This window comes from Ammospiza caudacuta, chromosome 5 (genome assembly GCF_027887145.1).
Source record: "Ammospiza caudacuta isolate bAmmCau1 chromosome 5, bAmmCau1.pri, whole genome shotgun sequence".
Taxonomy (NCBI): domain Eukaryota; kingdom Metazoa; phylum Chordata; class Aves; order Passeriformes; family Passerellidae; genus Ammospiza; species Ammospiza caudacuta.
Genome location: NC_080597.1, coordinates 25980816 through 26002750, shown reverse-complemented (window position 1 = coordinate 26002750; position 21935 = coordinate 25980816). Strand labels below are relative to the sequence as shown.

General features: G+C 40.6%; 1 protein-coding gene across 1 annotated transcript in view; it reads left to right on the top strand.

The window, feature by feature from the left end:
• LARGE1 (LARGE xylosyl- and glucuronyltransferase 1) overlaps nt 1-21935 on the top strand; it is a 274524-nt gene that overhangs the window by 205991 nt on the left and 46598 nt on the right. The window contains exons 8-10 of the mRNA XM_058804704.1: nt 628-732; nt 17993-18105; nt 19588-19713. Of these exons, the coding sequence (XP_058660687.1) occupies nt 628-732; nt 17993-18105; nt 19588-19713 (344 nt within the window). The remainder of the gene's footprint in view (nt 1-627; nt 733-17992; nt 18106-19587; nt 19714-21935) is intronic.

The window sequence follows — 21935 nt, the reverse complement described above, 5'->3', positions numbered from 1 at the left end:
AGTATGAACAGATCTTCATATTAGATGATCATTTTACCAACACTTAATTCTCACTAGGAGGATTCTCCATCATTGTATTCTAAAATCAAGCAGCATTCAGATTTGTCTGGATGACATATTTCTGTCAGCGTGACAAAGGTTTCCCACAGTGTTTAATTACTCAGGCTAGCCAGGGAAGAAATGAGCCATGCTGAATTTCTGTCCCAGGCCTGCTTGTCTGTTACATAAGCTGGCTTCTTCTGAAGGGAAGGAAGGAAGGAAGGAAGGAAGGAAGGAAGGAAGGAAGGAAGGAAGGAAGGAAGGAAGGAAGGAAGGAAGGAAGGAAGGAAGGAAGGAAGGAAGGAAGGAAGGAAGGAAGGAAGGAAGGAAGGAAGGAAGGAAGGAAGGAAGGAAGGAAGGAAGGAAGGAAGGAAGGAAGGAAGGAAGGAAGGAAGGAAGGAAGGAAGGAAGGAAGGAAGGAAGGAAGGAAGGAAGGAAGGAAGGAAGGAAGGAAGGAAGGAAGGAAGGCAGCACCCCATCTTCTGCCTTCTCCTTCCACTTGTTGTCCCTCTCCAGATTTCCTGCGTTTTTTCCATTTATTGACTGTCTTATATCTTATGATATTCTTGCAATTTGCTCATTTTCCAGGGCAGCAAGTTCTTGGCTTGGTGGAGAACCAGAGTGATTGGTATTTGGGCAATCTCTGGAAGAACCATCGGCCCTGGCCAGCGCTTGGGAGAGGCTACAACACAGGTAGGACCTGAGGGTTTGCTTTGAATTAACACCTGCAGTCAGTCTCCTGGTACAGAGAGTATGAGATGCAGTAACTGGCTTCTCCCTTCCTAAGCTACAGCTAAAATTATCTTTCTGAAAAGGAAAAATGATGCAATGTAATGCATTTTGGAATTTCTGGTCTTCTCTAAATGGTGTTAGAAAAGATTGTGTGACATTCTTGGGGAGAAACAGAGCTTTTCAGCAATCTGACAGGTCCTCAGCACATCTCCTACAAGATTTCTGTCCACAATGACTTGTGACTTGTATATAGGCCCAGCAAAATGGAATGAATAGGAGTTGATAGTTTTATGTAGAGAAATAAATGGTATCACAAAATGTGAGCCAAATAACCCCTGCAGGACACCAACTGGGTCATAATTGTCCTAATAAAATGCAAGCTACTGGCCTTCAGTTTCTGCTGCCATGAGAAAGGAATAAAGGCACTAGATCAGAGAATTTATTAGGTTACAGGTCTTCCCACTGATTTGTGTTTGGTATGTGAGAAAACATACCAGGTGCATACAGAACACACACATGCACCTAAATCATTTCATTGCAGGCCCTTAAATGCTGATGCAGTGAGTTCGGTTCTCTCTCTCTTTGTAATAAAAGGGCAGAACAGATGGTGAAGCCTCCATTTGGAACAGATGAGTCCATTTAAATATCCCTGAACTATCAGGAAATTACTCACCATAAAAGTGATTTTGCTTCACAGAAATAGATTGGATTAAATTAAACAGACTAACTAGAAAAAGGATTGAACAAGTTGTGTGGTTGGGTCATCTGTATTTCTATATTCTTATGTATATTTGTGGGAATCCCACTAGTTTTTGTGAATGTGTAGTTTAGCCTCTGCAGAGCATCTCTGTTCTCTGGAAATGTTCAAAACAATAGCCTAACAGAACACAGATTGGTGTGGAAACAAGATCTTGGCAGAATAGGTTTGTTTCCTAACTCGTCTTTGCCAGAATTGCAAATAGAAAGGCTAGGTCTGCCCACCCCTGTTCCCCAGCCCCCTCAAAGCATGAGACAGAGATAAGTTTCATGGATTTTTCCTGGAATCTGAAAGTTTGTGTTATACACAGTTCAACTTGTTGATGTCAATTCAGTTCACTGTTACACCACAAAGCAATATCTTTTGTTCTACTGAGAAATGACCACCTTCTATAGCTACCTTCTTTCTGCTGTATTTTTGCTTTTTCCTTTCTGCCATTTCAATGCTGGCAGAGAGAATCTGGCACAATCACATAAGATCAGAATAATGCAGTAATGTATGGTGGGTAGTATAAAATACATATAATTAAAATGCTAATGTTGAAAAAAATCTGTAAGGCTTTAACTTATGTTGTCTTAACTTACTCGTCCAAATGGTTTATAGGAATACCAAATGTCAGTATATCACATAAAACTAACACTGAAAGCAAAAATAATCAAATATCTGCAGTCCTTCACATACACTGCATGTGTTTATTCTTGTATTAATACATACCTATCAAGCCATGCAAAATCCCATAATCCTGCACAATTTCTTTCTTCACACAACTTACCTTGTAGTTATAAAAACTCTTTTTTTAGAAAGAAAACCAGAAGGTAGATAATGTATGGAAGATTGACAAATGATCATAAGAAGTGGAATGTTGTTTTTTCAAGGATGTGGAACAAGAGGTCACTGAGTGAATCAGTGCAACCTCTGAGAAGTAGGAAACGAGGTTATTGACAGAATCAGCACCCTTTAATATAAATTCCTTGATTGAATTAATTGTTTGCCTCAGTAATCCAGCAGAGACTGGAGGTATACATTTCTCAAGTGAGACTGGGTCTTGTGTAATGAGTTCAGTAAATAAAAATAATTGACACTGAATGCAATGGTGTGGCCAAGGAGGATTCAGAAAACTGAAGCAGGGGGACTCTGAAAAGAGGGGCAGTATCTCTAAGCAAAACATTCATGAAGGCAGCAGTCCAGGGGGGGGAAGGCATGGAAATCAGTGCCTAGAGCTGTACTTAGGAACTCTGAAAGGACCCCCAAACCCCTGAAACATTAATGAGCTAAACAGAGCTGGATCATGGGGAGGCTCTCAGACAGACTTTGCTCTTGCTCTTGGGAGAGTATTTACTACAGACCTAGGATACAATCCTAGGAAAAGAGATTTTTATGTGAGCCTCTTCAGCCAGACCTAACCCTGGCAGATTTGATTTTGAAGCACCTCTCAAAGTCAAAAGTGCTCTACTGCTCCTCACAGTTTCTGAAGATAATTTCTCTTTCACTCTTATCTTTCTATGCCTGAGCCTCTCTGGACAGCATATAGGTTGGGAGAGTCCCAGAAGGCAGGTGTATTAAAGGCAGGGATGTGTTTGTTCCTTCTTCGCTGGTTCTTGAAACCCAGTAAGCATTTGCACTCCTCTCCTCCTTATATGCCCAGGACAGATCTCCTGACAGCCAACACAGATTTTCAAGGAAATATTTTATTTGGTTGTTTTTCATTCTTCCTCATTTGCACAGGCAGATAATCCAAGTCATACTTTAGTCGATGATAATATAATTGTTGAAAAACCAGACCAAACCCAAAGTCATATGATTTAATTAGTGTTTAAGGTGTTCTTAGTTATAACCACTCTTTATTTGTGATAACATTCTCTTTCTCAAGCATTTTAAACACAATTCCCTCTGTACCACAAAGGTTTCCAAGTTTTTTTCTGTACTCTACTGGCAAACACTCAGTAAGCTGCTTAATCAAATGCCCTATTAATGTATCATCCACTCCATGCTGATTGTCTGCGCTGAGTTAACTCTTCAAGATTCCTCATACACTAATTCAAGCACAATTTCTTGCTATGTAACTATATTATCTTTCACTGACTAAACTGTGCTTTTGAAAGTATTGCTACACTATGATTTTTCTTTGTACAGATGTTAAACTGACAGCTTCAGAGTTGCCCTGTATAGTTTGATGTTCATTTCGGAAGTAACAGTCATCTTAGTCCTCAGAAAAGTATCTTATAAAAGAAATTCTAAACATAAAAGCTTTTAGTATTTTTTTTAGTACTTTTTATCTGTCTTATACTTTCCATCATGGTGGAGAATAGCTTTTAAAAGCAGTCTCTGGTGACTGTTAAGGCTTCTGACCACTCCTTCAGGGGGGTGATTCACCCCTGACTTCTCTGGCTTTAGTGCAGCAGAGCCAACTTCCATCAGCTGAGAATGGACCCCGTGCCTGCCAAATAGAGCTTTGGGATAAATCTATAATTTGAGTGCTGGGGGTAATTTTAAAAAACTTTGGCCCTGGGGATTTCAGACTCCTCGACTACAGAAGCCCATACTGAAGATTTGAGGCTCAACTGAAATGCACTGGCTCAGTGAAGCCACCAGAAACTATAAGGAGGTGTCTCAACAGCTTGAGCTGAGAATTCATACTCCCACACTGGGAAATGTGACATTACCAGATTTGTGGATTGGGAACAGAAGGGAATGGCTAGCACCTAACGATTACTAGGCTACATGTGTACTGTGCCTTATTACTCTTGTGTTTGTAATGACTGGAAGAGTGCTAGAATTAATCTTGCTCCCTTATTGTTTCCCTGAAAGAAAGGACCTGTGGAAGTGGAATTGGAAATTGAAAACATGTGTTACATCATTTTTGTATTATATTTAACAAATTTGAATGATGAAAGACAAGCATAGGACAGACTGTTTATATGAAATAAGCCTGGATCACATCTTGTGCTCCTTCATGATGAAGCTGTGCATCTTCAGTGCAGAAAACAAATGACTGGGAAGCAGTGCAGAGTGGGCTGTTGGTAGTCATGGCACTGCCTGTGGTCCTGCTCCAGAAACCTGGTAGCAGCTTTCCACCAAGCTCCACAGGCTTCTGCTCATGACATTGTGATAATTGTACTCAAGTATGTTGGCTGTTTGAGAGAGGAGGATGTTGTCAAATTGTTTCAGTGAATGAAGAAGTCAGAAAAGTCATGGTTTATAGAACCTTTTAAACCCACCATGGTGGCCTGACCAAGCTTAGCCATGCCCCCTCTAAAGCCATTGCAATATTCCTGTCTGCCATTAATTGGAATATAAATCATGTTTGGTAATAGAAGAGTTGTCACTAGGGTTGGGTCAAAGTATCTTTGGAGCCTTTGCAAACAGATGAAAAATGTATTTTAATGATTAAAAAACCAGTGTCCAACACTCATGACAAGTCAAAAAGCAGCACTTTCTTCATCTACCTAGGTTCACACTGTGCCAGTTTTTTGGATTAGATTTTTCTTCCTTTAAGACACCATGAGTTTACTCAGTAAATACTGTTCTCAGTGCAAAGCATGGTGATACACATGAGCTTTATACATGTGAAGGTGCCTTTGAAGTACAAATACTGTGCACATTGTCCAGCTAGCAGTTTAGGAATGCCAGCCTCTCCTTGCTATTAGTCTCAACAGGAAAGATCAGTCTGTTTGTGTCAAAGGTGAGAAGCTAAAGCAATAATTCTGCTTTTTGATGACCACATGCCTATCTTTGTTGTCTATAATCTGTAGCTTGCACTTAAAAATAAGCTATCTTAAAGCTGACTATCCTCAAAGAATAGCTTCATTTCAGGTCTTTCTCATGCACTTTCTAAAGCACGTGATGTACTGAGAACTTGTTTACAGCATGTTTGACATTTCTGAAATGAGGGTCAATATGTCTTTGATTTTGAAAATGAGGTCTCTAGTTTGAGAGGCCTATCCATGTAGTAAAGGCATTACTGTGGCTGACTTAGTCTACTGTTCATGGCATTCTCTCAGATACCTCCTCTACTCCTTAGCAATTTCATGTCTCAGCCCCTGCAAAAACTGTTTTTAAAAAACACCACCAGACTTGTTTTGAAACACTGAAAACATTTATCTTGTAGGAAACCTGTGATTAAAAAAGATGGCATTTAGACAGTCTATACCAGATTCTAGTTGTATTGGAGTAAATAAAATTTATCTCTTTTTAGTTGATTAAACTGTCTTCATTTTGGGAGTTTTATTGATCTGACCTGGGTCCATACTGTAAAGTTCTCCATGTAATGTACATAAATCAGGCATTTAGATGTAGCATTCCCATGTAATGATTTAAAAAATCATTTTGAAGTGTGTGGTGGTTTGACCAGAAAGAAGTGGGAATTCTGGGATGTTCTGGTCAAACCAATGGGTGCTTGGATTTTGATATTGGCACTTGGGGTAGCCAGTGGGTTTTAGGACACACCTCCGAGAACACCCAGGGGTTAAAAGCAGAGCTTCGGCCCTGGGAGGCTCTCTTGGGACTTCGAGGGACGGAGGTCGGAGCGCTCCCCCGTCCAGCCGCTGCCGCTGGGCGGGGGAGGGGCAGCCATGCGGTAGGCCTGGGCCTGGACAGACAGGGGAGTGAGGAGGCCCTGGAGGATGGAAGGGTGGAGGAAGAGCCCCAAGAGACATCGGACAGCCATTCCCCCCCCCCCCCCGGAGACAGATAGAGAGAGAGAGAGAGAGTGCAGCCTGTGTCGTTACCTTGAAATTCAGTAAATATGTGCTGGCAGCAGGCAGCCCGGCTGAGGAGATGGGGGGGGTGCAGCCAGGAGTCCAGCCGCCTGGAGGAGTTTTTAACCCCTTTTGGACAATGAAAACCCTACAGAACATTAACCCTTCCTAGACGTGTGATAAGAGTGGAGGAGGACGAAGGAAATGAACCAGTGATGGAGGTCTGGACCAGAGAGAGAGAGAGTGAGAGATGTTGAAAGAAGGGAGAAGATGGAGTGGCATTTTATGCTGGACTCTTTTGTGTAGCCATGGACAGAGCTATGTTTCCGTGAGATACAGAGACTGAGTCCAGGGGGAGAAATGTCCCAGTGCCAGAGAAGATTCAGTGTGGGTACCCCTCGGCCCCAGGGGGTATATAAAATATGGGGGGGACGGATGTCCCAAAGGTGAGAAGGTGAGATACTGTGTTTTTCTGGAACTGGACAAAGCATCCTTAAAAAAAGACAACCCTGGAAGCAGCCCTGATCCCTGTTCGGTGGTGAGAGCACCGGAACAAGGACGGAAGAGGCCACCACGACACACAGAAGGACTCCCTCTCCTCTTGAGGAGCTGAAAGTCTGAGCAATCTGAAGGGTGGTGTTGGACCTAGAATTGGTGATTTGGAGGATGTATTGTATTGGGAATTTAGGGGGGAGGAGGAGGAGAGTGTTTTTGTGAGGTTTTCATTTTCCTTGTTTTTTTTTTTTTTTGTTTTTTTTTCTTTTTGTGTGTAGTTTAGTAATTGTTTGTGTGTAGCTTAGTTAATAAAATTTTCTTTATGTTTAAGTTTGGAGCCAGCTTTGCTTATTCCTGGTCACATCTCACAGCAGACACCGGGGAGAAGGTGTACTCATGGGGGCTTTGGCTTTGCCAGGCCCAAACCATAACAAAGTGTTTTATTTTTAGCTTGATTAAGGCAGTTCTTTATGTGAACATACATACCTTGATCAGTAATTATGCTGTCCAGCAGTCTGAAGTGCCCTCTTTATTGTAGAGGGACAATGATTAGCAGGTTAAATTTGGATGAAAGACTTGCACATAAAAGCTTAGTAAAGGCATTGAGGTGTCTACACTGAGAACAAAACCTTCTATTATATGATGGGAGAAGCCCAGACAAATGCATAGTGATAGTAAAACGAGTACGTTTTCTTCTGAAGTGCAAGTTCACTTTCCAGGTTCTCATTGTGCTCATAAAAGTGATTGTGGAAAGACAGTTCCTTTCTGTAGAGACAGAGACAGCAGTTTTAGCCACAGTCCCGAAACAAAGAAAAGAGGCATCACAGTTGGACTCCATCTTTGGACTCTTAATAAGGAGCTTGGTGCCTGTCACAGAAAGGAGCAGAGAGACTAAGATGTCTGTCTACCCCGTGTCAAAGTCATTCCCACTAATAAGAGTGCCAACAAAACCAGTTGGATTTGGTCATAGTTGGATCCTGTTAGGATCTCTTGGGTGCTAGGGCAACCTAGCATTTTGTGTTTGGGCAAACTAAGTTCAGGACAAACCTTTCCCCTTTAAAAAAATACCAAGAGACTTCAAAAGAGAAGAATCTGCAAATCTTGTGGATTACACACAAATCTCAGAAGAAGCAGCTCATTTCTTGCCTTTCCTCATTGTCTTGTCTTTATGTTCAGCCATGTCCTGGCTTTAATTGTTCGTGCTGTAGCTCCTCTGCCTTCCCTTCTGACCAGTCTTTGTCAAAGTGAGCTCAGGGGAGGACAGGAGTGCTGCAGTACACTCTATATGCAGATCATCTCTATACAGTTGTACTCAAGAAAGTCACAGACAATGAAAAGAGAAGTTTTCCCCAAGTAGAATTGTTGAATTATAGGCAATTTTAATCAGAAAAGATCTCCCCAAGTCTTTTGGCCCTCTTCCCATTGAAAACCAGCTCAGGTTGCTCAGGGCCTTTTCCAGCTGAGTTTCAAGTGTCTTCATGGATACCTCTCAGAGCAGCCTGTTCCTGCATTCAGCCACTATTTTTCTATTCAGTGAAAAATAAAAGTAAAAATTCATATTATGTAATTAGATTTTCTTTTCCTGCAGTATGTGACTGTTATCTCTCATTCTGTCTCTGTGCATCTGTTAGAAAATTATTGTTCCATTAAGTAGTTTTAGAAAGCAGCAGGAGATCCCTCAGTCTTCTCTTCCCCAGGCTGAAGAAGGCCAGTTCTCCCAGCTTATCCTTATGAGTGCCAGGCCTATGACCATTTGAGTTGCTCTCTGATGGATTTACTTCAGTGTATCAGGGTATTTATTTTACTGAGGAATCCAAAACAGTGCTTCACATGTGGTCTTAAAAGTGCTGAGCCAAGAGTGGTATCACCTCCCATGACCTGAGGGCTGATCTAGCTCAACACATGGAATATTGACCCAAGGTCGCACTGCTGGCTCATGTTCAACTTGCTGTCCACCCAATCCCTTAGAACTTCTCCTGGAAATCTTTCTATCCACCTGGCCCCCAGCATGTACTCTCCATTCAGAAATAGTCCTTTTCAGGACTTTCTGTTGAATTTCAGGAGCTTTCTCCTACCCACTTGCCCAGTCAAGGACCCTGTGTAGCTGCCCATCCCCAGGGAATTGGGCCACAGCCCACCATGTGGTGTCATGTGTTACCTTGCCTAGGACACATTCTGTTCCATTTCCAGATCATTATTCTGAATGCTCAACCGTATCAGGCTCAGTACCAACTCCTGTGGAATACTCCCTGTAACTGGCCACCACCTGAGTGTTTTATTGCTGAACACAACCCTCCAAGCTTGGCAGTCCAACTTTGCAATCTCCTTACCCAAACTGTACCTCAGTTTGGTTATATGAGCATGATAAACAGCTCCTTAAGCAAATCCCTGTATTTCTGTTGGGAACCTAATCCTTCTCTCTGTTACTAGAAAATAAGTGGTTGTGCAGGAAGGATTATGTTTCCTGGGCTTTTTTTTTAAATGCTGTAGTTAATTTCCAGGCTTGTTCATTGTGTGCTGCTGCTTTCATTCCTCTAATCCATTTCTTAGAATGTTCTATTCCTCCTGAATCTCACTCAGTCAATAAACTGCCCATTAAGGGGAGGGGGGGAAGGCAGAGGGAAGTTTTCTGCTTTTTCCTGAATATGAAACTCCAAACCTCTTTGTCATCCTAATAGAAATAAATATCTTTCCGGTCGTTCAGCCCTGAACCACATCTCCTCCTTTGTTGGTCAGGTGTTGAGTGAATGCCAGACCCAGAAAAGCTGACAGGTTCTTGCTCACTGTGCCCATTGTTACAATTAGCCTTGTGGACTACTCTTAATATTAGAAACTGCTTTTGCAAGCTGTTCTCCACCATGATGGAAAGTATAAGGCAGATACTGTTAAGATTAAAAACCAGCCAAAATAATTAGCACCTGTGCAGGGTGCATTTTTCCTCTTCACATAGTCCCAGGTGGAAACCTTGTAAAATTGTTGGTATTTTGACCCCTATTGAATATGATGACTTTGAGAGGATCAAAACCAAAAAACCAAACATAATTTAAAGCAATCGTCCCTGTTACCATTCACTTTTTGCTGCTTTCTGTGGAAGAGTAAAACATAGATAAGTATCATGGATAAGATCCAGATCTGATATAAATGCCTGACTCTTGCATTAAAGAGACTTAGGCTGATTTTCAAGAGCTAAGGATTAAGAAACAGATTATTTTTTCTTTTAAAGGTGGGTGGTTCTTTGGTGGAGAGTCTAAGATAAATTACTTTTGGAAGATGTACTTGCTTTCAACAGGGTAAATAGCCAGCAAATTTCAACAAACCTCCTCAGTTTTTATCCATAAAAACCAGTTTTGTGTGATCCCTTTTTCCAAACATGCCTGCACACGGAGATGCAATGACTGGACCTCCCACACAGTAACCCTTTACAGTCTGTATTATTCTGTGATTCCTCTTCAGCTCAGCTCACCCAAAGTCCAGGTCCTCTGGCTTTTTGTAGAGTTGTGACATTCACTCACTCACTCACTCACTCACTCACTCACTCACTCACTCACTCACAATTCTGTGTTTTGAGGCACTGACATGAAGAATTCTATGCTCAGGAAGAATTAAGAGATGCATGACAATCATCCATACCCAGGATGGGTAATTGGATGAACTCCAGGTTTGTTATGATTGACAAAATACTTTGTGTGATCATTGGATGTACAAATAGAGTAATTTCACGTATGAGTACAGGAGAGGCATTTGTTTTGTATGGAATGGAGGCTTTTTACTCCTGTCACACCTGATGTCTACACTGCCAGGTAACTTAGCTGCCCAGTTCATTCTTCACTCTTGGCTCCCTGTTTATCCACAGGACACAGAAATTAGTTGGTACCCTGTCTTTCTCAGGAACCAAACTGTCTTTCATTAAAAAAAAAAATAAATTTAGTGTAATTTTTTCATTGTTCACTTCAGGAAGTATTTCTGGAAGGTAGCATGGATAGGACTACACTCCATTTGGCACCTCTTTCTAATCCTCAAGTGTGGCATCAGAAGATTAATATTTCACATGCCCTGATGACATTCTCCAGTGCACACAACACAGCCCTCTGTTCCTTGCTAAAAACACTCCAGTCTAGAAAACTGTGACATGGCTCTCTCATAATGTCATCCACACTGAGAAATGCAAACAGGATGATCATTCTGTCTGACAACTGAAGGAGCATAACCAGACCTCAGAGACAAGTGCTGTGCCGGATGGATGTGGCCAGCAGGGCGTGCTCAGGACAGAGCCAGGCCCTGAGCAGAGCATGCTCACCCCCAGCTGCACACACACAGCAAACAGGGCTTTGGTGCTCTGCCTGCTGGGCATCACTTCTTGGACTGTATATATTTTAAAATATAGATTTAGCTACTTGTCCAGGGCTAAGCTTCACAGGTCAATAATGACCACTCAAAAATTTGCAAAATTCAGCAATAATACTGGAAAATTTCCCATGAAGTTTGGAAAAAATGGCTTCAGGAGCTTATCGGGGAGCAAGTCAAAGGATAATTTGATCCTATGTTATTAATATTCGGAGGAGAAAATAACATTTCTTAATAGAGGGCTTGCCAATTTAGCAAAGGTTCAGCAAGATCAAATGACTAAAGGTTCAAAGAGATGTTCAAATTAGAATAAGGGAAGCACTCTGCATCAGGGTAATTACGCATTGGAATAACTTATCAAAGTTTGTGGTAGACTGTCCATTGTTGTAAATTTTTAAATCAAGACTGATTTTTTTTTCTAGAAGTTATGGTCTAGTAGGCCCATAACTGATTTTGAAAAATCTTATGACCTCTGTTATGCAAGAATGAAAAATTATCCTTCCTGACTTTATCACCTAAATAAATATTGAATCAGGAGGTTTTTTTTCTGTTGAAGCCACCTAAGCACACAATGAAGCAAATGAAGCCACAGTTAATCTTGTGTGTAAGAATTTACTGCAGCTTTAGTATTGAAGAGAAGAAAAGTTCTTTAAAACTTTGTAAAAACTTTCGACATTCACACCCCTCCCACCCAATATCATTTTTCATTTTAAATCTCACATTTCAAAATACTTTATAAAAAGATGTGTACCTGGCCATCTTTTAGCTAGTGGCCACTTTTGGCACCTTTATGATGTGTTTCAGAGATGTGCAGAGATGTGTCAGCTCATCCTTGTGCATGGCAGTGCTGTGAGATGTCCTTGAGACAGATCTCCACTTCTTGTGGCTACTGCCATGGTGATGCAGTGTATACAGGCTGAAACCTCCCTCCTCTCTCCCTTTGCAGGTCTGAGGTTAGAATGTGTTCTCTGAGGTGTAAAAGTGCTCAGCAAAAACTTTCCCAGTCTTTTGCATTTTATGAGATTTTAATGATGTGCCTCTTACAGGGTTTTTTCCCTTCTTAGAAGCCATTTCCATAGTTTACCAAATGAGAACTCCCTGGTATATTTCTTTTTTGCATCTAAAATGTAATTTCTCTGTGCTATATATTCAAAGGGTCACAAAAAGAAGCCATGTAAGGAGCTTCTTCACAGATGTTTTTTGTCTCCAACAACCCTTTGCACAAGGTTCAAGATACAGGGTTTTGAGAAAGGTTACTATCCTTAATGTCTTCCTTGATGCCCAAACAAGTACAGCAGCTGGGAATAACCCCTAGTTTCCATTTTTTACTTTTGTAATATTTCTGTTATTTTCCAGCCATGTTGTTTTCCATGTTAGGTGAATCTTTTCAGCAATTTGGGCTGCTAAGTGTGTGAATTTTTACTGCTTGGTATTTTATATGCTTGGGATCTGTGTGAGAGAAGGCCAGTTTCTTCAGGTCTAGAGAAGATTTTTCTTTGCTGACCTCTGAAAGGCCTGTGGAATTGTTAGTTCTCCTCACAAGACTCTGGGAGATAAAAGGAGAGAGCATTACTGAGCAGGATGGTCTCTTAAGTAGCAGAGGTATTCCTCCATAGACCTGCAAAAAGTCTTATGGCTCATGTTTCCTCTCCTCCAGACCTCCTGGACTCTGGAGTCAAGGAAATTCCTCTGTAGCAGCTTTGGGGCTTAAAGAAAGTTAGAGAAATTCCCCCAGAAGTGGAAGTCATTAAATAGAAGATAGAAAACATGTTTATCTTCTTCCAAATTGCTCAGGAAGAATAGCATCTAAGCAGTAAAGAATCAGAAAACTGGGACATTCTGAGCTACAGTGAGCAGCTCTATAATAAGAATTTAGAAATATGCTTGAGTAAAACATTCATCTTAATTTGGCCTAAGGAAAAGTAGCATACTTGGGAAGAAGAGAATAAAGAAAGTAAAAGTTTTCTATTTCATTAAATGGTCATCAGGAAGTGTAAACAAAATGTTTATAATGCTTCAGGAGGAACCAGCCTCCCAACAGAGTGACTGCACAACATTTCAAATTGCCCTCTATGACAACTTTCACTTTTAATACATGTGCAGAGAAAACGAGGGCTATTGCATTCTGTCACCGTGCCTGGAGGGACGCACACTTTGTTTCAAAACAGCTTCTCAGCCCTGTTCAGTTTTCTGAGAGAAAAGTTCCAATGTGGATCATCATTTATTCTCAATGAACACATTGTACATCCGTGCGAGTTTTTTATTAGTTTGGGTATTTTAGATTGTGAAAAGCTTTTTTGAGAAAAAAAGACTGGTGCGTGAAATTCATAGTTAAATAATGTATCAGAATGCTCCAGAAATGTGCTAGAATGACAGTCCTTTCAGTCACATCATGTTAAAAGCTATAGAAAAATATGGCTTTATTGCAGTAATATTATGGCTTGTCAATTTATGAGCAACAGATAGTCCATAAACCAAGTGAGATAAGTGCTGTGAATTTCATCCACACAAAGATGTACATTTTAAAACATGTTCAGTGGCTTGTTTTGGAATTCTAACTTTAAATTAATGTTTGAATCCCTAACAGCCATATACTTAGGTTTTTCTGTTTGCTCTTGATACCGTGGTTGGAAAAGAGAGGCCACAGTCAGTGGTGTGGAGCTGTGGCTCAGTGGATTCCAAATGCAGTCCTTAACAATCAGTTAAGGAGTCCTTGGAGTCCTTGGAGCCCTGACCAGCAAAGGCATAGTCACATCTCTAACACTGCACACTGGGACAGTTTCCATTGACTTCAAGTACAATAAATGAGAATGAAAAGAAGTTGTAAGTATTTGCTAGAGTACTCAGCAATCAGCACTATCATGGAGCCTCTCGTAGGACAGCAGAACCACACGGCTCTTCCACAGCGCTCAAGACAGAGTTCAAATTTTGGGTGCCAAATCTGTTTCACAAAACATGATAGATTACTGCCCTCAATGTCTGGGTCAGATATTTATTGCAAAATCTGCATAATTTCAGGCCTGTTTAACATGATTTCTCTCAGACTCAGTGGTTTGGTGTTGGTGTGCTGCTTAGCTATGGCAAAATCCCAGTAATTTTTTTAAAACTCACTATTGCTTTATGATAGATTTTGGAGCGTGTCTTACCTGTCTGTTTTGGATATTAGGATGATATCTACTTGTTATTTGTCTAGCTGGTTCAGTGTTGCAGGCCTGATTTCAAGAAGAATTTTTAAAAATCTGACAGGGATGGATTCTGAGGTGCTACTCATATAACATGGCATTGCCTCAAAGGCTCACAAAAGCATCCTGTTCCACCCAAAAGAAACAGGCAAGATCCTACAGAAAATTCTTTCTCAGGAGCTACATTTTCTTCCCCCACAGCACTGAGTGTTTTTTTCAGGCATTTTGAAAGGCCCATTGTAATAAATTGATTGAGTTTGAAAGCTTGTCCAGTTTCACTATAACATCTCTAAGTGATTCTGTTTTGTCTTAAAATGTTGTTTATTACTTCCAGCTCTACTCTATGTTCCTCTATGAATTTCAGGAGGAGCTGTTGTCTTTGTTCCAGAAGCAAGAGGTGGGGGTGCTTGGTAGTATTCCAAGGGAAATGGCCGATCTTTCTGCAGAGTTTCAATTTACTGTTCAGAAAAATGAAATAAAATATTTTGTTCTGGAGCAGATTAACAAAAGCAAACAAAAAAGAAGAACAAATTTGCTGACATGCCTTAAAGCATCTCTGGAAACCATTAATGAAAACATTGTAAGAACAAAAAAGTTGGTTTAGATTGAATCAAAAAATGGGATAAGGATGGAAAAGGTGACTCCAAAAGTTTGGCTAGACCCAAAATAGAAAATTTATTTTCCTTTTCAGATCTGGTAATAATTTTCTACAAGATTTTTAATTTGTATCAATTTTGAGATTAAACTTATTTTCAAGTAAATTAAGCTTTAAGATGTACCAAAAATATTTTGCAGTGTTTTCCAACTGAAACATTCTAATCCAAATATGTTAATTCAGGTATATTGTCCTGTTTTATTCAATTTATTCACCAATTTTTTTTTTATTTGTGCTTAGGGGGAGTTTTTTTATTTTGGTTTTGGAGCTGGGTTTTTTGTGTGTCCTTAAATGACATTTTTGAGAAACTGCTTTGTTTGTTTGTTTGTTTGCTTTCTTGTTTGTTTGCCTGTTTGAGCAGTTCAGAATCTGTCAAATTTTGGTAGTTCAAGCAAAATCTCATCAAGCAGCAGGAGAGAAATGCCATTCAAGTTATAACAAGACTAGGATGTTTTCCACAAATTTAGTAATAAAGCATTCTTTTTCTCCTAGATCTTTGAGATATTTACATCTCTGGATATGCCTGAACTATTTCCTCAGGAGAAGGAAAATAGGGTGCTCTGTGGCTAATCATAATTTGTTTAATACTCATGAGATGTTTGGGTTGCCACTTCTCTCTTTTTCTTTGTTTGCTGCCAAGCTTTCCTTCTGTTTTTCTCAGGTAGGTTAGGGCAGGAAGATGCTGCACTTCTCAAAGATCAGAAGTCCTGCTGCCTGGGGCCAGATGTTAATAAAATATTCGTTTCATTTCTTGTTTTTCCTCCAGTTTCTTCTTCCCCCAGCACAGCAGATGAGAGCGAGTCCCTTTTCCCCTTATGTTCAGCTAAATTCAGTATGTCATCTTGAATTTAGTCGGAGATTTCACTCAATTTGACTCTGAGGGAAGCAGATCCTGAGGCAAATATTTTCCTTTCCTTATTTCAGACACTTTGCCTGCAAACTAATTGTGTAGATTGAAGTTAGTTCATTTGTTATGTTTGCTTTTGGCAACACAACAATAAAGACAAGAACCTGAAGTTCACTGTTCTGAAAAAAGTAATTTTTCCTCTGTGTGAACTGTTTTAAAAGTTCTCAAAACACATGCTTTTGCTTTGCTTTTGGACTCAATAACACTAAGTGAATAGTATTAAAATCTCCTCTTAGTAGAAATGTCTTATTCTCACTTATACTAATAAGTAAATATTTAAACTTGATTCTCCGGGAGCAGTAAATTAAAAGCCTAAATAGAAACTGTACAAAGGTGTTAAACTCAAGCCTGCAGGTGAATTAAAATAGAAATCACATTGAAATTAGTTTCGATGGTGAAACAGTAAAACTTTGTGAATAATTTCAGTAGCCATAATTGCATTATAATTTAGTACATCCTTTCTCACATATATTCCAGTTTTTTCACCCCATCTGCCTCTTCTACTCTCAGCTGCTACCATGATAGCCCCTCAGGACAGCATAATCTTGTTAGCTGCAATGCCATACTCTGCTGCTAGGATAAGAGTGGAAGTCAAAAAAAAAAAAAAAGAATACTGCACATATTAAAATATTTCCCCTTTTCTTCCTCAGACTTGGAGGCTTAGAGAAATTAAGAAAAATCGGCCTATTGTCTTTGAATTATAAAAACTATTCTATTACAGTTATCTAACCATTATTCTTTATTTTTCTTAATAAAGAACCTTCTCAGTTGCATTTCACTGCAAAGCTGACTGTCCTTGCCAGCTGGAAAAGTCCTTTGCTGGAGAGGAGATCTCCCGCCCAGTTTATTGCTGCAGCACAAGGAACCTGTTTCACACTGATGTAGAATTTCAGACAATGTATAATGACTCTCTTAGAAGCTCATGCATGCACACTACATGCTCCAAAACAGGCTTTCCTTATGCTAGAGAGAAGACAAACACACTGGCATAAATGAACTGCAGCATGTTGTGACAATGCATCCCTTCCCAATCCAACAGCTGGAAGCAGAAAGGTTGACTGAAGATGAAAGGGGATCCCTCCAGCACGGGTTCCAGCATCCTTGGGAACCAGATGGACTGAATGGAAAACACAACTAAAATAGGCCACAAAATGCACTGCCAGGAGAGATTTTCTTTTTATTCATAGCAGTGCCAGGTTTTACTAGAAAGAAACTTTCCATGTCATAGAAACTAAATACAGGAAGCAACTGGAACCGCCTATGCCCTCTCCCATCCAGAGCAGCACTTTTCCAGGTACATTTTCTAATCCTGGTATAGTCTGATTTGGAAAGACTCGTGAAATAAAGTAGTTTGTCTGCCATTTTTAGTTTATTTCACTGCAGCGGTTTTAGGAGAGTTTTTCTTAAGCATTCAGACTACTTTTCCTTTCTTTTTCTCATTACTTTTAGTTTTATCAACTTGGACTCCTGAGGCAGCTTTTTCCTATGCCTGCTTTTTGTCATTTCGTATTCTTCTGTGTAGCTGCTATGGTTCTCTGCAGTTGCCGTGATATTCTTTTGTAAGGCCTCTTGTTAAATGTCATTTGCAGATGTCATTACTGTTCTGTTTACTTCCTCCCTCCACTAATGAAGATATGAAACAACACAGAACCCATCATTGATTTTACTAGGTGGTTTCTGTCAGCCTGCTGTTTATCAGTACTCCTTCTTTGTGGTCCTTCAGTCTGCATTCATTCCCCATGACAGCACTCTTATCTGAGCCTTTCCCAATTCATTTTTCAAGCAGATTTTTCTAAGACACCGTAGGAAAGGTTTTGCTGGTGTTTCAATCCAGCTTCATTGTTTCCGCTGTTCTCCCTTCTTGTACACTAGGAATTCTGGCCAGCCAAAAAGCAACTGAGGAATACAATGAATGTTGAGGTATCTTTCTTCCAACTTAAAATTTCCAGTTTGTGGATCCTGTTCTGTGCACACTTGGTGCCTCAATGGCAGGCCCTCTCAAGGTCTAGGTTGTAACCAGCATTGATAATTTGTTCCTCAGAGAAGTTTCAAGGGTTGCAGTCAGGTGCGTCAGATACCTTTATGTTGTGTTTTAGCTGGTGCATCAGCACATGGGCAGGGTGGGCCTTGGCTGGCACGTGACACCATGGGTTCCCTTTATCTCTGCCCCGTGTTTCCCTTCAGGGGTGATCTTGCTGCTCCTCGATAAATTGCGGAAGATGAAGTGGGAGCAGATGTGGAGACTGACGGCGGAGCGGGAGCTGATGAGCATGCTGTCCACTTCACTGGCTGACCAGGTGAGTGGGACACTGCAGGACTGGGGCACAACCACTGAGCCATGGGTTGAGGAAGGAAAGAAAGGGAGAGGGGATGAGATGTGGGGACAGGCAAGGGAAAGCTGTTGTGCCTGTAGTCACCATCTGTTGAATCATTCTGGGCAAAATGTGGAAGAGAATGGAGATTTAGTCACAAGGTTTGGTTCCTCTTACTACACTGACATTTTTACCTCCTCTGCTCAGATGATTCATAAGAGGGACAAAAGGGGTTTTTAAGCTTTGTTTTTCTGTCCTCCCTTCTTTAACACAGAACCCTCCAGGCACCAGAAGTCCAAATAAACTGTGTCTTTTCCCACTGGTTATTGTGTAATCAGATTTTAGTTTTAAGAGTCTCCTGAGATTTCTTTACTGTTTCTGGCAGATGAGTCTCAGATGTCTTTTAATGTACTCCTTGGCACAATAGCCCTGTAAAGACAAAAGTGCTGCTGTCTCCCTGCCACAGATAGGAGGCTGAGGCCTGGAGAAGAAACAGTGTGCCTAAACATAGAAATACAGTTTTTCAATTTGTGCTTCTTGCCAACTCTCAATTTAGATCCAGAAACAGAATGTAATACTAGACTTGAACCAATAATTCTTGCTCAACAGCTTGAACATGATAACTCAATACAGCATCATATTTAGATATTTGTTCTCCTTCAGAGCTACCTCTGGCTGCTGACCAGTCACCACAAAGGAAGCATGCTCATGGAGATGTGCACTCTGTACAGCATCTTTGCAGGGTGATCCTGAGGTTCATTTAAAAGATTCTTGCAATTTCACTGTGTTTTCAGTCAGGTCCTGAGTTGCTGTCTAATACCTTCATGGGACAGAATTTTGCACAACAGACTCAAGAGCAGGGCTGCTTGAGTCTTCCCCTAATACCTTACCCTCAGATTGTCCTTTTAACTTCTCCAACGGAATGACTGCTTACGGCAAGACTTTCTGTCCCTCATGGTGTAGGCTGCTCTGCAACCTGTCCTCCATGCCTTCTCCATAAAGTACCTGTGGTACTTGTTGCAACAATAAAGTTCTACCTAAAGTCATGTCTAGTAATTCACCTTGAAGCAACATAGCTGCCAGATTCACTTTCCTGCCCTTTGTTAAAAAGTGGTGCGGTATTCAGTGCCAGCAGGAACTGTGTCTTTACTGCCTGTTTCTCTCCCTGGTGACTAGAACAGGAGCCACACCTCATGCCAGCAGTACAAGATGAATGTTTGAAAACTTTGCTGGAGTGTGTCAGGAGAGCTTTTTCCTCTTGTGTGGATCTATACATCACCCCTTAGATTAACAGCACCCTCCAAGGCAACAGAATTATGGAGAAAGGTTTACAGACTTCACCTTTCATCACCATTGGAATTTCTGCCTGTGAGGGGGAGAAGGAGAGCCAGCTGGGGGAGGAGTTGAGATCACCTCACACAGTAGAAACAACATACCCAAATGTTTCTCTGTTTTTTTTTCTGCTAGGATATCTTCAATGCAGTCATCAAACAAAATCCCTTCCTTGTCTACCAGCTCCCATGCTTCTGGAATGTGCAGCTTTCTGATCACACCCGTTCTGAGCAGTGCTACAGAGATGTGTCTGACCTGAAGGTAAGTTGCACAGAAGGTGTCCTCTGGGACAGAGAATGAAGGACTGCTGCCAGAGAAAGATGAACTGCCTTAAGTAGGGGGGAAACTAACACATACTGTTAGTATAGACACTGAAACGGGGAAAGGAAGTGTGACTTTGGTTTTGTGCATTCTGACTACTATTAGAAAATTCCAATATAGATGCTGCTTTGGGGTTTGGCAAGGTGTTAAAGAAGTGCTTTGCCTTACATTTACAGGTGCATCTTACATTTTACACCTGCCACCTGTGTCAGTGCAGGTTACTACTGAATTCTTATTGCTTTCCCAGGTCTTAGATCTTCCTAGACAAAGAATACAAAACCCTTCCTTTTTGTACTGGACAAGCTTGAAACTCTTTGCTGAACACCATTTAACAGAGTGAAATTCAGAGAAGATTGGGCAGACCCTAGCTGGAAATGCATTAGGAGAAATGTAAAGACCTTGCTCACTTCATATTTAGCCTTTGCACACACTTTATCCAGTCATGTTGCCACTCATTTTTCCATGTTTTGTCCTGAAAAAAAGAAGACTGATTAAAAACCTATTGATTTAATTAAATGAAGCTATAGTGTGAGTTTATTAGCACATTTTTCACTATTAACAAGTAGAGTATTAAAGCAGGATGAATTTTAATAGATATGGGTAAGTGAACATCAATTGTGCCCTGTCCATTTTGAAAGACTGAACTCAGAGATTCAAATGTAGCATGCAGAGAGTTCAGAATTGAAGCTTGATTGAGCTTTGTCCAGGTGTAGAGTAAGATTGTGCAGCAGAAGATTCCATCAGAGCAGACTGGTGGCATCAGAACATAGTAAATATTAGGTAGTTTTCAGTGACTGATTTTAGAATTCAGTTAAGGTTTGCATATTTGGACTCAAGTTATGAGAATGAAAATGAGGTTTAAAAAAAAAACCAAAGGCACAAAACTATGGAAGAGGTTGCAGGGGCTCTCTGGAGACTATCCAAACCCCACTTAATGCAGGACCAACATAGATAGACCCAGCTGCTCAGCACCTTGTACAGATGAGTGTCGAGTCTCCAAACACTGAGGTTTCACATGCACCCTGGGCCCCATGTTCCAGAGTTTGGCCACCCTCTTTGTACAGCATATATCCTAAATCTAACAAAGTTTTCCCTTGTAGCAATTTGTAGAGTAAGAGCAGGAGTGTTCAATATGAACACCAGATGCAGGATGAATATAGAAAATCAATCACTCTCAACACACTTGCAAAAGATGTGCTTTCAAGAGACAAAAGTTCTACATGGATTAAATGACCTGTCAAAACTGGCCATCATTGATTGAATTTCATATATAAATTATTCACAACTGTCTATTCAGGTGTGATCCATAAAGGACAGCTTTTAAAGTTAGATCACTGTACTGTCAGTACACTAGTCACTAAATGGTTTATAATACCTGTTTGTAGGGCAGGATCAACACAGGCATTTTAAAAGCATCATGGTTTTATGGCTTGAAACAAAGTACTGATAGAGATTTTAGTTCTGCATTCATGTTGAGAATCATGTTTGACAGTGATTGCAGGGCCTGAAACAAAAAGAAAGATGTGTAACAGGGAAAATGTTTACTAAAATATGTACTTCGGAAAAATACATCTCCCACCCGTGACATATCACAATATTTTGGTGTGAATTAGATGCTGAGATTAATTTGTGTTATTGAGACACTCAGATTGGACTCAGCACAAGGTAAAGACACAACCATTTACATGCGGAAAAGATACTGAAGCTGGTAACAAGGATCAAGGGTTTGGTTCCATTGTCTAAACATGGTTTGAGTCACCATAGGGACTCTGCAGTATCCATGTAGGAGTGGCAGATAAAACACAGATCTACAGGAGATGTCCTCTTGGCAAGGCAACTGATGGGCAGGCAGGATAACTGTAAGGTGCTTTTAGGGATTGAGATGTACACCTTGCTGTACATCTGGATGTAGGCAGCCAGAGTGTCATCTTTATGAGTGGATTTGGAGGCTGGAGCTCACCTCAGAGCAGATGTCTGATCTTCTGAGTCCAATGACTGTGTTAACTCATCTGCTTCAGGTGTGGGACATCTAACTCATATGTAACACCTACAAGTAAGCATTTGACAGTATTTTAAAAACAAATTAATCCTTTCTTTCTTGTCAATTAACAAATTTATCTTTACAGCTGTAATTCAGGCTTGGTCATTGTTGCTGTATATTG